This window comes from Condylura cristata, unplaced genomic scaffold (assembly GCF_000260355.1).
Source record: "Condylura cristata isolate star-nosed mole 26May11 unplaced genomic scaffold, ConCri1.0 scaffold00020, whole genome shotgun sequence".
Taxonomy (NCBI): Eukaryota; Metazoa; Chordata; class Mammalia; order Eulipotyphla; family Talpidae; genus Condylura; species Condylura cristata.
In genome coordinates, this window is record NW_004567121.1 from 2655047 (window position 1) to 2669466 (window position 14420).

General features: G+C 42.5%; 2 protein-coding genes across 2 annotated transcripts in view; one reads left to right on the forward strand and one right to left on the reverse strand.

Moving 5' to 3' along the window:
* SNRNP200 (small nuclear ribonucleoprotein 200kDa (U5)) overlaps positions 1-5634 on the reverse strand; it is a 27070-nt gene extending 21436 nt beyond the window's left edge. Inside the window, exons 1-5 of the mRNA XM_004686129.2 lie at positions 5518-5634; positions 4684-4847; positions 3118-3289; positions 2223-2415; positions 1729-1784 (exon numbers count right to left, since the gene is read on the reverse strand). Coding sequence (XP_004686186.1) covers positions 1729-1784; positions 2223-2415; positions 3118-3289; positions 4684-4847; positions 5518-5562 — 630 coding nt within the window. The 5' untranslated portion in view covers positions 5563-5634. The remainder of the gene's footprint in view (positions 1-1728; positions 1785-2222; positions 2416-3117; positions 3290-4683; positions 4848-5517) is intronic.
* A 100-nt stretch (positions 5635-5734) lies between these two features.
* On the forward strand, positions 5735-11788 carry LOC105853869 (60S ribosomal protein L39). The gene is made up of 2 exons (XM_012727324.1): positions 5735-5957; positions 11423-11788. The coding sequence occupies exon 2, from the start codon at positions 11449-11451 to the stop codon at positions 11602-11604; it is 156 nt and encodes a 51-aa protein (XP_012582778.1). The 5' UTR covers positions 5735-5957; positions 11423-11448; the 3' UTR covers positions 11605-11788.
* Positions 11789-14420: the final 2632 nt, after the last annotated feature.

Consider the following 14420-nt stretch of genomic DNA (forward strand, 5'->3'; position numbering starts at 1 on the left):
GGAGATCCACATGGCGTGGCAGACCTCTCCTGACCCACCCGCTGCTCCCCTCAGCAGTGTGCTTCGTTGATCTGCCTGTTCTGTACCCCACGCTGTCTCTGGAGAATCCTCTCACCCACCACATCTCTGGCCTGTACCCCAGTTCTGTATGAATAAATCTTTAAAAAAAAAAAAATTAGTTCCATGGGTAGATCGATGGCACTGGGGTGAAACCAACAGTTTACTGGAACCAGCACCAACCCTATTCCAGGACTACATTTAATCGAATAACCTCATGACTCTCAGTCCACTTGAATTGAATTCACTAGAATTCAATCTACTTCTTCATTCATTCCACTCTTTCTGCTTCGTGTTAGGCTGCCACAAAGGCAACCAACTGGATCATAAACTCTCTAAATACAAACAATAACAAATGAAAAAACAAAACCAGCTATTAGCTAACAGGAAAGAAGAAATTAGAGCTATGCAGAAGCATGCCTGGCAAAGCCCACAATGACCCAGAAAGGTAAGACCAAACTTAGCTTGCTCATCACTTGCTCACATTGTGTATGCTTAGCCTGGTGTCTTCTTAAAAGCAAGTATTTAGCAAGTACTGTGAAACAAATGTTTTGGAAAGAGCAAAGTGTTCCTTTAAAATGATAATATCTTATTAAATACACCAAAAGAAGGGGCTTAGCAGTCATCTACTTCAATCACTTCATTTGACAGATGGAGAAACTGAGGCAAAATGACCTGCCCAAGTTACATGACTAAAATTCCAACCTTTTGGCTTGCAGTTCATTACGCTTTTCTCTGGCTTTTCTGTGCTACCCCTACTTCCTATCCTAGTTTAATTTCCAGAGTCAGCATTTTTCCTTTCAGGAGGTAACCCCTCCCTCACACATATACTGAGATTCCCAAAGCAAACTGGCAATTTTTTTTCAAGTGCCCTATTTATTCCTATTTAGTAATACTCAGAAATTTCTGATTAGATGAAGAACATTAACCTCAGTGGCTGCTGCAACTGTTAATTAAACAACCATATACAAAATATGCCTTTTGGGCAAATGCACATGCTTTTCAAACTGTCAGTAGCAACTGGTACTGCAAAGTGGGAAATGACCAGACTAAGTCTGTCCACGGAGGATACAGTTCGTGACCCCCAATGGATGCCTGAAACTGTGGGTAGTAAGAAACCACATATGCTGTGTTTTCCTACACATACATACCAGTGAAAAAAACAGAATTTGTAAATTAGGCATAATTAAGAAATTAACAATAAAAAAGGGCAATTATAAATAATATGCTATAATAAAGATTACATGAATGTGATCTCTCTTTAGATATTTCACTACATATAATAATTTATATGCAACTGATGATGGAAATTGAAACTGCAGATAAGGAGGGATTATTAGAATTTTAAAATCCAGTAAAACACAGCAGCATATACCCCAATGAGGTTATACACTATTACTTTATCTTTTGTCTTTCTATCTTTGTTTATGCTGACCCACTAGAGATATTTTAAATTATATTTACTTGTATTTAATAATTTAAATGTATTTTATAAAACTTAAAGAGAACGATAAACATTTTTTTAGCAGAGTAATTTTTATGCCCAAATTGAACACTTACAGCACCATAAAATTAATCTGGCTTTTAGGGATCTTCTTTACCTTAGAATAGTCCCCTCACCTAAACAATTCCAAAAATCAGTAAACTATGTTCACCTGCTTTATCACTCACCTCCTCATCAGACTCAAACTGTACATTCACACCGTATGTCTCATCAATATTGTCATCTGTAATGATGAGGAAACAGAAAAAAGACAGTGACTGATTAGTGAAACAAGGCACTATGGAGCTCATTTCCCTCCCACTGTCTGAGTTGTCTCTCCTCAGGATAGATCTATATTCTAAGAACTCACAAAGACACTTGTACGATCCATAGAAAAGAACTACAATCCAGCCTTCTCCAACCCGCAGTTCTGGATGTGGCCTAGCTCTCATTGCTCAACCACCTCAACTCCCACTCCCAATTCTGCCCAAGTTTTCTCACATGTATTAGACAACAAAAGTGTCTCAGTGAGAAATGGCTGCTGGAATCTAGGGTTTCTGAATCCATAAACATAACTCTTCAATAAACACCAAGTAGTGTAGAAACCAACACTTCAGACATTTTAACACTGATGCTAGAAAATCACGTTTAGGAGTCAATGTGATCGGAAGAATTCATTTACCCATATTCTGGATTTCCTTGTCTCCACCATAGTCTGTGATCTTTTTGCCCAAGTTCACTAACACATGGTATCTAGTATCATCTGTCTGACCCAGCAGTAGGTCAATCTCCTTTCGCCTTTCCTTGTCCCGAAGCTTTTCATTCTTTAGCACAGCTAGAACTTCATCAGCTGCCCCACAAAGGATATCACGTGGCTGGTGGCAAAACAAAAGCAGAAAAACCACATTTAGAACAATAACACACAGAACATCACTGACCAGCTTTATATGACAACAGGATGTTAAAGGGAATCATACCAGATTCTGTTTTCATCAACATTAATAAAAAAAGGCCACCAGCAGCTACAGGAATGAAGATTCATTAAAGATTAGGCAGTTGGTCTCAGGAAGCTCCTAGGAAGACATGGCTTTCACACAGTGTGCCGTGTCTCCCAGAGAAAGAACACTCAGCAGTCCTCCTCAAGCCTGAAAACTTATGGTAATTCTTTGTTCTCACCTCCTCTAGTACCCACTTCACTAAAAAGTCTCAGAGACTCATAAATATCACACACATATACTGGTCAAGAGCACAAATTCTGGCTATAGACTATCATGTTAATATCTAGCTCTTGCAAATACTTCTATGACCTGGGAAAACAACTATTCCGTGCCTAACACCTCTCTTCTGTAAAGTGAAAAGAAGTATTAATAGCACCTACTCACATAATTAGTTCTTGTGAGGCTTGAAAGAGACATGTAAAGTGCTATTCCACATAAAGTAAGTGTTCAATAAGCTGTAGCCACATCTGCAAAATGGTAGAGCCTATACAGAAAATTCAGGGCCAAGGGTTCTCTGATGCCTCCCAGTTGTGACCCCACCCTCTCCAAAAACATAGTCTTACCCTCTGGCCACCTTACCTGGTCCCCAAGTGCAGCCTGGATGAAGCTGAGCAGCACCTCATAGGTCTCCCGGGTCTCTTTAGTTTTTGGCTTATAGATGATGCCCACCATCTCATCAATGCCCTCTGACAGGAGAGTATAACCCTTCATCTTGTTGATATCATGCCGGTCCTCATCACGCTTTCTTCGCCTAATGGACAGAGTGTGATACTGAACAGCAGAGCCTTCCCTCCCAAAGGCAACCCCACCTCATCTCCTTCTCAGCTTCAAGGCACACATGTTAATATGTAAATACACGGATATATACCTCAACAAACATTTCCTACTTGGCATCCTCATTTGTAGTAGTCTTTATGAAATTACAGTAACTGAAAGGTAATCCCCTACCATCCTCTCACTAGATGCATTAAAACATTATGAGAGGCCCTCCCTGGTGACGCAACGGGTTAAAGCACTGCACTAAGAAGCTTAAGCCACTTCCACATGAGTTTGATCCTGCCTGCCCCGGAGGAGGTCCACATGGCGAGGCAGACCTCTCCTGACCCACCCGCTGCTCCCCTCAGCAGTGTACTTCGTCGATCTGCCTGTTCTGCTCCCCACTCTGTTCTGGGTGAATCCTTTCACCCTCCGCATCTCTGGCCTGTACCCCAGTTCAAAGCTCCAAAAGAATTTATTGTCATTGATTTCCCAAAAATGTAACAAAACTAGAAAAGATGTCATGCCCTACAATGTAGAATCCAATAATATACTAAATGACTTCAAATATAACTACTTTAATCAAATCTGGGCCTACAAATAATTGAGACTTCATCATGGAAGGAAGAACAGCAATGGATCAGAGTTAAAAGATAATGGTGAGATAAAGTTCAATGATTTTTTTAAAAAAGTTTATTTATGTATGTATGCAGAACCGGGGTACAGGCCAGAGGTGCAGGGGCGGTGAGAGGATTCATCAGAGACACAGTGGGGAGCAAAACAAGTGGATTGATAAAAAACACTGTTGACAAAAGCGGCAGAAAGGACAAAAGAGATCTGTCACACCATGTGGGTCATCCCCCTGGACAGGGATCAAAGTCACGCTGCAGCAGCTGCTGACAGCTCCACAACACTGCACCAGGGAGAGCATGATTTTTTTTTTTTAAGTTTTCAAATATATCTCCCCAAACATAAAAAACCATCCAGCCAAAAAAAAAATCTTTCTTTCATACTATGGATGCTTGGGTATAACAACAAAATGAATATGAAGTGGGCAACAGCATAAAAAGAAGTAAAAATGGAAAGTCAGTAACAGAAGGATGAAAACTAAAGTTAGATCCAAGGGCATAGCAAGAGTCTGAAAAATGAAAAAATTAAGATCTCACTACCAGATCTACCAGAAATACATGCTAGAGAAAGGTGTAAACATGGTTTTCTACTTTGATACACTTGTTAATACTAAAGAACCTTTTAACTCTCATTGCTTTTACCATACTAAATTTTCTTATGCTACTGATGTCTCATCTTGCACTATGCATTTCAGCTAAAATGCTGAAGAGGAGGATAAAATTTGAATCTGAAGATACATCATTATCCCTTTATACTTACTTGGCTCTTCTTTCCTCCTGCAACTGTGGTTTGGTCCGTTGAGCTTTATCTCCCATTCGGGTACCCTCCAGTTTCCCAACCAGGGATAACACCTCTCCTGTGGGCTCATCTCGGCGGGTCCGGTCAATGAGAGAGCGGTCAGCTTGGAGGACAAGATTCGAGTTCTGGAAAGATTATAAAATTATGGAAACTCTGGCATAAACAGGGCAAAGTCCTCTAACACTGGAACCAACTAATGGCAATAATAATAACAATAATAGTTTGTCCAAGTAAAAAGAGTTATCTTAAAAAGAAATAGCATTGGGCTATTTGGACACATGAGCAAAGAAAGGGCAGAATTAAATCCTATATCCAATTAAAACAGCTAAGCAATCCCAGCTCCTAACACTGCCCAAAATAAGCACACCTGGGAGAAGTTGGGGGGGTGGAGAAGGATGGTTGGAGGGTGACAGATACAGATTAACTGGGAATTAGGTCATAGGCTTCTTGATGTTGACTTTTCTCTCGTTATGCTTCCCGGGGATCCCATGTCTCCCGGGGTTCCAGTCCTTATCCCTCCTGTTATGTCTCCGGGTGCTCCGATGCCTATTTTGTCAAAGCCTAATCCCTCACGGGTATAGTGCTGAGGGGACAGGGAACAAACCCTCCTATGAGAGCTCTTTGCCTATCCAGCTTGCCCCAGGCCCCACGGAGCTGGTCACAGATCGTGTGCCCCACCTTCTCGATTTTCCGTTTCCTTTCGCCATTCTATAGGCCTTCAGACTTGGGACTCCCCTCAGCCTCCTGCCCACCCCGTAGCTCCCCCGACCCGAGTTCTCCCCAGCCCACACGCACCGCCTTGTACTCGTACTGCAGGCTACGAGCGGTCACATCCGCCATGGCTGCGGCTGCACCGAGCCCTTAGGAATGCTCCCCGGGACCGCACGCTGCGAACCGCCGTTAAGTAGTCCACAGCGGAGCGGGAACGACGCAGGACGGACGCGCAGGAAGCAGAAAGTAATGCACCCCCTTCCGCTTCCGGGTCGCGCGCCGGAAGTAGGGCGAAGCTGCGTCCGGAGAGTGCGTACTATTTCGCTGCGGCCTGGTCTTCGGGGACTGGTTGGGCGCGTGCCTAGCGCATCCCGGGTCCCAGGATCCCGCGTGCTTCGGCTTTCACTTAGGTTTTACGCCCTTTCCTTTGGCCCCTCTCGGCCCCGGCCTTGGGACCGCAGATTCTGCACGTCGTAACGAACGGACGCTTGCTTACCCGCCGTCCCTAGCGCTCGCTGCCGCCGGTAAGTCCTGAAATCTAACCGTGTCTGTGTGTGTGTGTGTGTGTGTGTGTGTGTGTGTGTGTGTCTGTCTGTCTGTCTCCGTCCAAGAGAGACCGTTTAACCATGGGTTTGTATGAGAAACGCAGAGACAACGGCCCGGAAGCAGAGGGAATTGTCAATGAAGGCATGTATGGGAACACAGAGTGACAGTGACCGCCGGGTGTCCCCTACCCTACCCCCCACCCAATCCCAACCCCCACCCCCAGGAAAGGGACAGCGTTTACCTCAGAGATGAAATTATTCTGTTGGGGGAGACTTCATGGGTCTTGTTGAAAAGTGTGAGGTTGGGGAGTCTCATGAACCTTGTTAATTCAAGGGGAAAACTGAAGTACAGGAGGAAAGAGGAGTAGGAATTAGAGGCTCTTTGTAGGAAAGGAAAAAGAAGGAGATCTAGGAAGCCCCGGAAGATGACACTTAGCCAAAGCTGAAGAGAAGCATAAGCAAAGAAAAAAATCCCTTCACAGAGAGTAGCTAATACTTTTAGGGAGTGATGTTTAAACTGTTTGTTTTTTTTTTTTAATTGCTGTCCATATAAACTTTTCAGGGTTCTTCATTCTTTTAGTCAAATCATTTACACACTTGTATTTGTGATACTCAAGAAGATGCAGGAATGGAGATGGTGTCCAAGGAAAGTTGGGATGGAATGAGCTAGGTAGGTTGTAGAAGATAAGACCCAGAACTAAAAAAGAATTTGAACACAAGGCGTTTGTACAAGAGGTAATGGGGAAATATGTCCCTGAGAAGTCTCACATTCCTGGCAGTAGGGAAATGTGCTTGTCTTCATAACATGTAGTGTGAGGCTTGAGCCAGTTTATTTTAAGATTAAAAGAAATAGGACTTACCTGGTGCCTTAGAGGTTAATAAAGTTTCAGCACTTTCACCTCTGCAACCTGAGTTCAATCCCCCGCCAGGGAGCTAATTCACATGGTGGTGCAGCAGACCTCTCCTGTCCTGCCTGCTGCTCCCCTTAACAGTGTATTTCAGTAGATCTGTCTCTTCTGTTCCCCATTCTGTCTCTTGTGAATTCTCTCACCCCCTGTTCTATGCTTGCTAGATAGATAGATAGATAGATAGATAGATAGATAGATAGATAGATAGATAGATAGATAGATAATCAATCAGTGGAATACAATTAAGAATTCAGAAATAAACTTTTTTTTAAGAACTGGGGTACAGGTCAGAGGTGCATGGTGTGAGAGGATTAACCAGAGACAAAGTGGGGAGCAGAACAAGCAGATTGACTGAAATACACTGCTACGGGGAACAGCGGGCTGCTGTGCCATGTGGATCACCTCTCTGGCCAGGAGTTGAACTCATGCTGCAGTGCTGCAGATAGCTTTTCATAGTGCTTTGTTTCTGTTGCTTAAGAAATAAACTTATATTTATGGGAACTTGATTTTTCCTCTCCTAGTTTTTTCTCCTTTTCCTAACTACTCACCCTCTTCCCAGATCCCCAGCTTATGGTTCAGACCTGACCAGCTCCAAGTTACACTGGAAGAAAGACATTTACTGCTGGCTCGGCATGCCTGTGCTCTAAGACAGGGAGGGAGGGTCTTACCAAACTCGCAGAAGCCACTGAGTCACAGAGCCCCAGCAGCAGGTAGACACCTCTTATAGAAGACCAAATACCAAGAGGAAGGGACCATGAGAGTGAATTAGAGTTGGATAAGCAAGGGCTTGGGAAAGATGCATGTCTCAGATGCATGTATGCTGTCCATGTAAGACACCTGGGAAATAACCAGTAGAAGAGTTCACTTCCATCATACAAGTAGCACTTAAAAATAGAGCCAACACCAAGGATGTGGAGAAAAAGGAACTCTCCTGCATTGCTGGTGGGAATGCAAACTAGTACAACCACTATGGAAAACTGTTTGGAGGTTCCTCAAACTGCTAAACATGGAGCTTCCCTACGACCCAGCAATCCCACTCCTAGGTATCTACCCAAAAGACACAAAAACACTGATTGAAAAAGATACTTGTACCCCCATGTTTATTGCTGCTTTATTTACAATTGGAAAAACATGGAAGCAGCCCAAATGCCCAAAAGTAGATGACTGTATTAGAAAGATGTGGTACATATATACAATGGAATATTACTCAGCAACCAAAAAAGAGAAACACATGTCTTTTGCAGCAACTTGGATGGAACTGGAAAAGATCATGCTTAGTGAGATAAGCCAGAGAGAGAAAGAAAAATACCGGATGGTTTCACTCATAGCAGGAGTATAATGGACCAGGCGAGAAAATAACAAAAATAATGAACAACCATAGACCAGAGACATTCTGTGGGGGTGGAGTGGGGAATGGGATCAAAAACGGGGGGGGGGGAGGGAGGGAAAGGCACGGGACTATGGTGGTGGCACAGGGGTGATTTGGTGATGGGAAACCCGTGGGGATTACAATGGAGATGAAAAAAAAAATGTGCAAAATGATGTAAAAATAAACTTAAAAAAAAAAAATAGAGCCAACACATGCCTGGTGCCTCTTGTGTTTGGAATGTTTGATTTGTTAGACCCTCGGAGAGCTGTCCTATGAATCAAGTAGTATTTTCAGTCCTGGAGAATCCAGATGAAGAAATGAAATACAGAAAAGTTAAGGAATTGCTCTAGATCACCTACTACTAAGTGGAAGTACTTAGATTTGAGCCAGGGCTGGGCACTCTTAGCTGCTATGTCATTCTGCCTGAAAGTAGATGTTGGAAGTAGATCTGGAACCATGCAGTGGACAAAAATGTCTCTGCCTATGCCTAACAATCCTTCACTGCTTCTCAAAGGTTTACTGAATGAACACCATGTGCTGCATGAGTAGCCTACATATTCGGACCAGCCGCTAGGATGCTGTAGCTTTCCAGGCAAAAGACAAATATCTGGGGTATGAAATGCAATGATAGAGGTGTAGTGGGCCATGAGAGCCCACAGAAGTGCACCTGAATACTACCAGGGAGATAAGGCAGCTCTCAGGAGTACCTGGGACAAGGATGAAGGGAGCCTGAGCTGGGTTTTCAAGCCATGTTGGGCTGGTTGGGTAGAGCACATGGGGATTGGCCAGAATCAGCCAAATATAACCTTAGAAAACAGAACCCCTGGCCTGGGCCTGGCAGCCCTAGCTGTAGAAAAAGCTCTAGTATTCTAATAAGTACTTGTAGGGCTATTGTGGCAATTGTGGGAAGTAATATTTATCTTTTCTTTGACTTCTTTCTGTTATAACACCATATTAATGGATATTGTGAGCAAAGCAATTTTGTAAAGTACTGGAGGCATTAAATGCACCATAGTGACCCCTCTGGTGGCACAGGGGTTAGACACTGTGCTATCAAGCTATCACCAGCCACTGTGAGGTGACCCAGATGGTGCAGCAGACCTCTCCTTTCTCATCTACTGCTCCCTCAGCAGTGTGTTTCAGTCAGTTCACCTGTTTTAGTCTTCATTCTGTCTCTGGTGAGTCCTCTCACTCCCATCCCTACACTGCAGCTCTTGTGTGCATAACTAAATGAAATAAATCTTTTTTTAAAAAAAAAATCAAATTGTAATTAAAAAACTTCATAGACTGTCTAATTACATTTTGGATCTTTTAGTGTAAATAAGCGCTCCCTATTTTTGTGTATTTATAAACAAAAAAAAAATGAATCCCTGAGAATTTCTAGTGTTGTGGGAGAAAAAACACAGCAGCTGCAGTTAAAATGCTGATTGTAGTCAGAGTACAAGAGGAAGATCAGAGAAACCACTAGTGATTAGATGAGTGAAGCTTTACCTTGTGATGTAAAGACTGGCTAGGATTTCAGTACAGGTAGAGTGTGAGGGATCTCAGAGAGATACCCAAAAAAATAAAAGAGGAAAAGTCTGAAAGTAGGAAGACAGGAGCAAATCTTAGGAAATGTTAGGAGCTCAGCCCAGCTGAATGTGGAGTGAATGTTAGGAATAAGACAAGATAATATAAATAATTAGAGATAGATATTTAATAAAGAGCTCTTTATTAAAAATAATTGTGAAGAGTTTTTACTTTACTCAGAAACCTACTAGGTTTCTCCTGTTGGGATTTCTTTCTTGCAGCTTAATAGCAGGTATTTGATTCGAGGGACCAACATTTAGGCTAAGCAAAAACTTTTATATATGACAGGCATTCTCAGAGTGCCACTTCATATGTTATCTCCGTGAAATAAAATGGTTGTCTGTATTTTGCCAATGAAGAAGTTGAGACCCAAAGAAGATGATTTACTTGCTTGGTCTCACCTACTTCAAAACCAGGCCATCTTACTCTAGTCCCTCAGAACAGGGGCTTTCTCATAGCTCTGGTCTTCAGGCTGAGCCTCACAGTATTGGGTAAGATGGATGATGGGGGTCTATGGAGGACTGGACATGGGGAGCACAGCTGCGAGGCTATTGCCGGAGGTGGAGCATAAGGCGAGGTGTGCCTGTGGAGGTACCATGGGCAGGAGTATAGAGCATTGACATGCCTGTTTGGAACAAAGGGATTTGGTGATTATCTTTGGTTAGTCCCAGAAATCCTCAGTTTGCCTGAGCTCATGTACTAGGAAAGAAGAGCTCTGGGTCATCCAAAAGACCCTTGGGACCTGCATATTGAATGGTGAAATGCCTCTGACCTAGGCTAGAATATGTACATAGAGCCAGAGTTAGAATGAGGCTAAATCAAATGACTCCGGTAAACATAATTTCCTACATGGAGAAAGGAGTCAATAAGTGGTAGTTCTCTGTGTACCTGAAACATCAGTTCACCCAGTAAGACATACCTTTGAACTACTTCATTCATTCATTCACTTCTTCATGTAGCAAAATGTCATATGGCAGTCACTATGCTGTTGGTTCCAAGAGTGAACCAATAAACAACATACATGTGCTATGCAGCTATATTAAAGAGTTGACTATTGTGACAAAATTGATTTTCTAATTTATTATCTGGTATCTATTTCTAAGTAGGCTTTGTTCCCTTCTAGGTTTTCACCTTAGGAGACAATGCTTTTGTTTTCCCCAAGAGGCAGTTCGATACAGTGATTAAAAGCTACGGGCTACAGGTCAGCTGAACTGTGGCAGCATCGTAGACTATGTATGGACCCTACCTGATGACTGACTTTGCAGGAACTGAGAACTTTTTGCTATATGCTTGTTTTACGATGAAATCATGGCACGATGACATACAAATGTAGGCTCCTTGCAAGGCAGTCATGTCAGCATAACTCACACTGGTTCTGCGGTAGATCCATTCCTAGCCAGGCTGCTATTAGCTTGCAGAGTTTCAAGGATTAGCTTCTGTCACATGTGGAGGACAGAGTCTCATGACAGGCCATCTTCTGTTTGTCCTCACAACTTCTCTATTAGGGCCCCTCCCCGTTGCCTGCCTTTGTTCTCTCCAATTTCTGTTGCATTGGAATTTTTAAAACAAAAATAGCCTCACCTTTTCTTTCCCATCAGGTTGTGTGCACGTGACTCTTCTCACTATGTCATCTCACAAGACTTTCAGGATCAAGCGGTTCCTGGCGAAGAAACAAAAGCAGAACCGTCCCATTCCCCAGTGGATTCGAATGAAAACTGGGAACAAAATCAGATACAATTCCAAGAGGAGACACTGGAGAAGAACCAAGCTGGGCCTGTAGAGAGAGCTGCATGTGAGGCGACACATGTTCGTGCTACATCAAGATCGCTAGCATCACCACATCGTGCTGAAAACATCACTGTTTGGACATGTTTGGAAAGTTATTTTTCCCGATGTTTGTATGTTTCTGCACCTAGTAAATTGACTCAGCAATAAATATGTGAGGTCTTTGTTGGCAAAAAACATCATACTGTACTGCATCATGCTCTCTGCTTCCTCTTTGAACTGTTCTTTCATCTTGGCAGCACCAAATCACTGCCTAGTCGTCTTCCCCTACCCCAAGTGGCTACTTGGTATGGAATCCAGTTCCCATACACACAAAGACAAAACATACTTAGTGTAAATGAACTTTCATAGGTTAGTGTGCATAAGCGAGAAGAAAGTTACCCATATCCTTGTGGGTAAATGTCCAGCCAAACAGGGTTAGCCCAGAGTATAGGCCAAAAGCTGCCACAAGTTCATGAAAGGGAAGCAAGGAGCCACTCCAGTCTGGGGTGAAGGAACAAAATCAAATTACAAATCAGATAACAGCTGCCATAGTCAGTTTCCCCATTTGTCCCCCATATCCTGCAAGTCCAAGTCTGATAAACAACATACCTTTCTCTCAAGAATAGCTTCACCAGACCACTCAGCTCCACCCATAGGGGAGTTAGGTGGGACCAGGTATATGGTCCCTACCCCTTTATGGAGATTTCTTTGTTATGTATCGTTTTTCCTTTATGCCTCTGGCCCTAGACAGTGTTCTTTTTAGTAATTACATATTCATCCTTTGTATATTTTCAGGAATGTGTTATATTCAGAACTACCTTAACTTCATTGCCCATCTAGAATAATAGCATTAACAACTGTGTGTTGAAGTTCACTATGTACCAGGCATTCACCTCAGAGGTGTCAAGAGAGGCTGTCTGCCATGGGCCCTCAAACCTATGTGTTCTTGTTAGGGTTACCACAAATGCAAAGCCCTGGTTACTCTACAAGGGCTCTCAGCATTAGTTGGTACAAGCAGCTTCGGGGATTAAAGGGGAAAAGGATGTCCTAGAAGAATTTTGGTTTTGTTTTTTTCTAAAGAATTATTCATTCATGCATACAAGAGTAAGTATAGGCCAGAGGTGTGAGTGGTGGGACACCAGAGACAGAGTGGGGAGCAGAAGCGGCAGATTGACTAAAATATACTGGTGAGGGGAGCAGCTGGCGGGACAGGAGATGTCTGCTGTACCATGTGGTTCAGCTCCCTGGCTGGTATCAAATTGGTGCTGCAGTAGCTGGAGATAGTTTCATAGTGCTGCACTTTAACCCCTTGCCAGTAGGAATGCCCCTGAGAGAGGTAGTTTCAATGAGATCAGTATACCTTGTCTGCCAAACAAACTGTCCCATGTATATCAGTTGCTTGCACACCTCCATCTGGAACTTGGGAGAACAAGGAGAATCACATGAATAGGATGTTCATGCTGCAGCCATGAAGTTCATTATTTCTTTTAGTTCCAGGAGTCTTGAAAAGGATTTAAAGTTATCTTCAGAATGGGGCAACAAGCCACAGCCAAAAGGCAATATGAGCGTGACCACTAAGTCAATGGCCCTTGTAACTGTTTCTTGTAAGTGGACAGATAAATGGTGTCAATAACAGACCTCTCCTGTCTCGCCCACTACTTCCCTCAGCAGTGTATTTCAGTGTATTTCACTCTTCTGCTCCTCACTCTGGTGAATCCTCTCACTCCCATACCTCTGGCCCACACTTCAGTTCTTGTATGCAAAACAAATAAAAATCTTAAAAAAGAAAATAATAAATCACAGACACCATTTTCCTCTAAATACTTTAGCGTGAACATTGTTAACTTTAATTATTGTTCTTTTGTAATAAAATTTATATACAATGAAATAAGTTTTGATGAAGGCATACCTGTGTAAACTCAAACCCCTACCAAAGAATGTCATCAGTTCCCAGAAAAGTTTCCTCATGCCTTTCTTAATCAGTCTATCTTCAGGAACAGTCAGGGCTCTGATTTTTTACCTATAGGTTAGATAGCATTTCACTTTGAAAACATTTTTGTGTAACATGCATACTGTTTTATCATTTACCAGCACTGTCCTGGGTGCTTTATAAATATTAACTCACTATCTTTATCTCTACCGTTTGAGGAAGCAGTGATTTCTCCATTTTATAGGTGGAGAAACCAAGATATAGTGTCTAAAAAGCCTTCCCAAATCCTCACAACTGAAGTGTGGAGCTGGGGCCCCACGACCTACAGTGTCATTGGCCTCTGGCATCTTCCAGACCTAGGTAATCTCCAGAATGCTGGTATCAGTTACTTTGGATAGATGATTGTAGGTGATTTATCTTCTTCCATTTATTTACCTATAGTTTCTAAGATTTCTTCAGTGAGCACATACTACATCTCTTACATATCTAAAACTTCAACAGTTATTTTAAAATGTTCCTGTCATGCCCAACTCCTAAGTTGCTCCACTCTCTGGTGTCTGATCTGCATTCACACTCTCAGCCAACTCCTTGAATATTGCCAGTGTCATAGTGTGTTCCCCAGGCTCACCTCCAGGTGATCAATCACTTCAACCAATGAATATGCAGGAACAGTGTTAAAAAGAGCTTCATCTGGTAGTTGGAGTATATAGACATGGATGGATGAGGCAGGAAGTGACTCAGTCAGCTTGGGTTTCAGAATGTTGACTCTTCTTAAGCATAGAATTTCTATAAAGTGTGAGATGTTTCTTTAAGATGTACTCTGGTTTGAAATTTTTGGTAATCACATGCTTTAAGGTGTTAAGAAAGAAAATTCATTTTTCTTTTTCAAAATTTTGTTG

Coding starts and splice junctions, on each gene's coding strand:
- LOC105853869 (XM_012727324.1), top strand. CDS start 11,449: ATGTCATCTCACAAGACTTTCAGGATCAAGCGGTTCCTGGCGAAGAAA.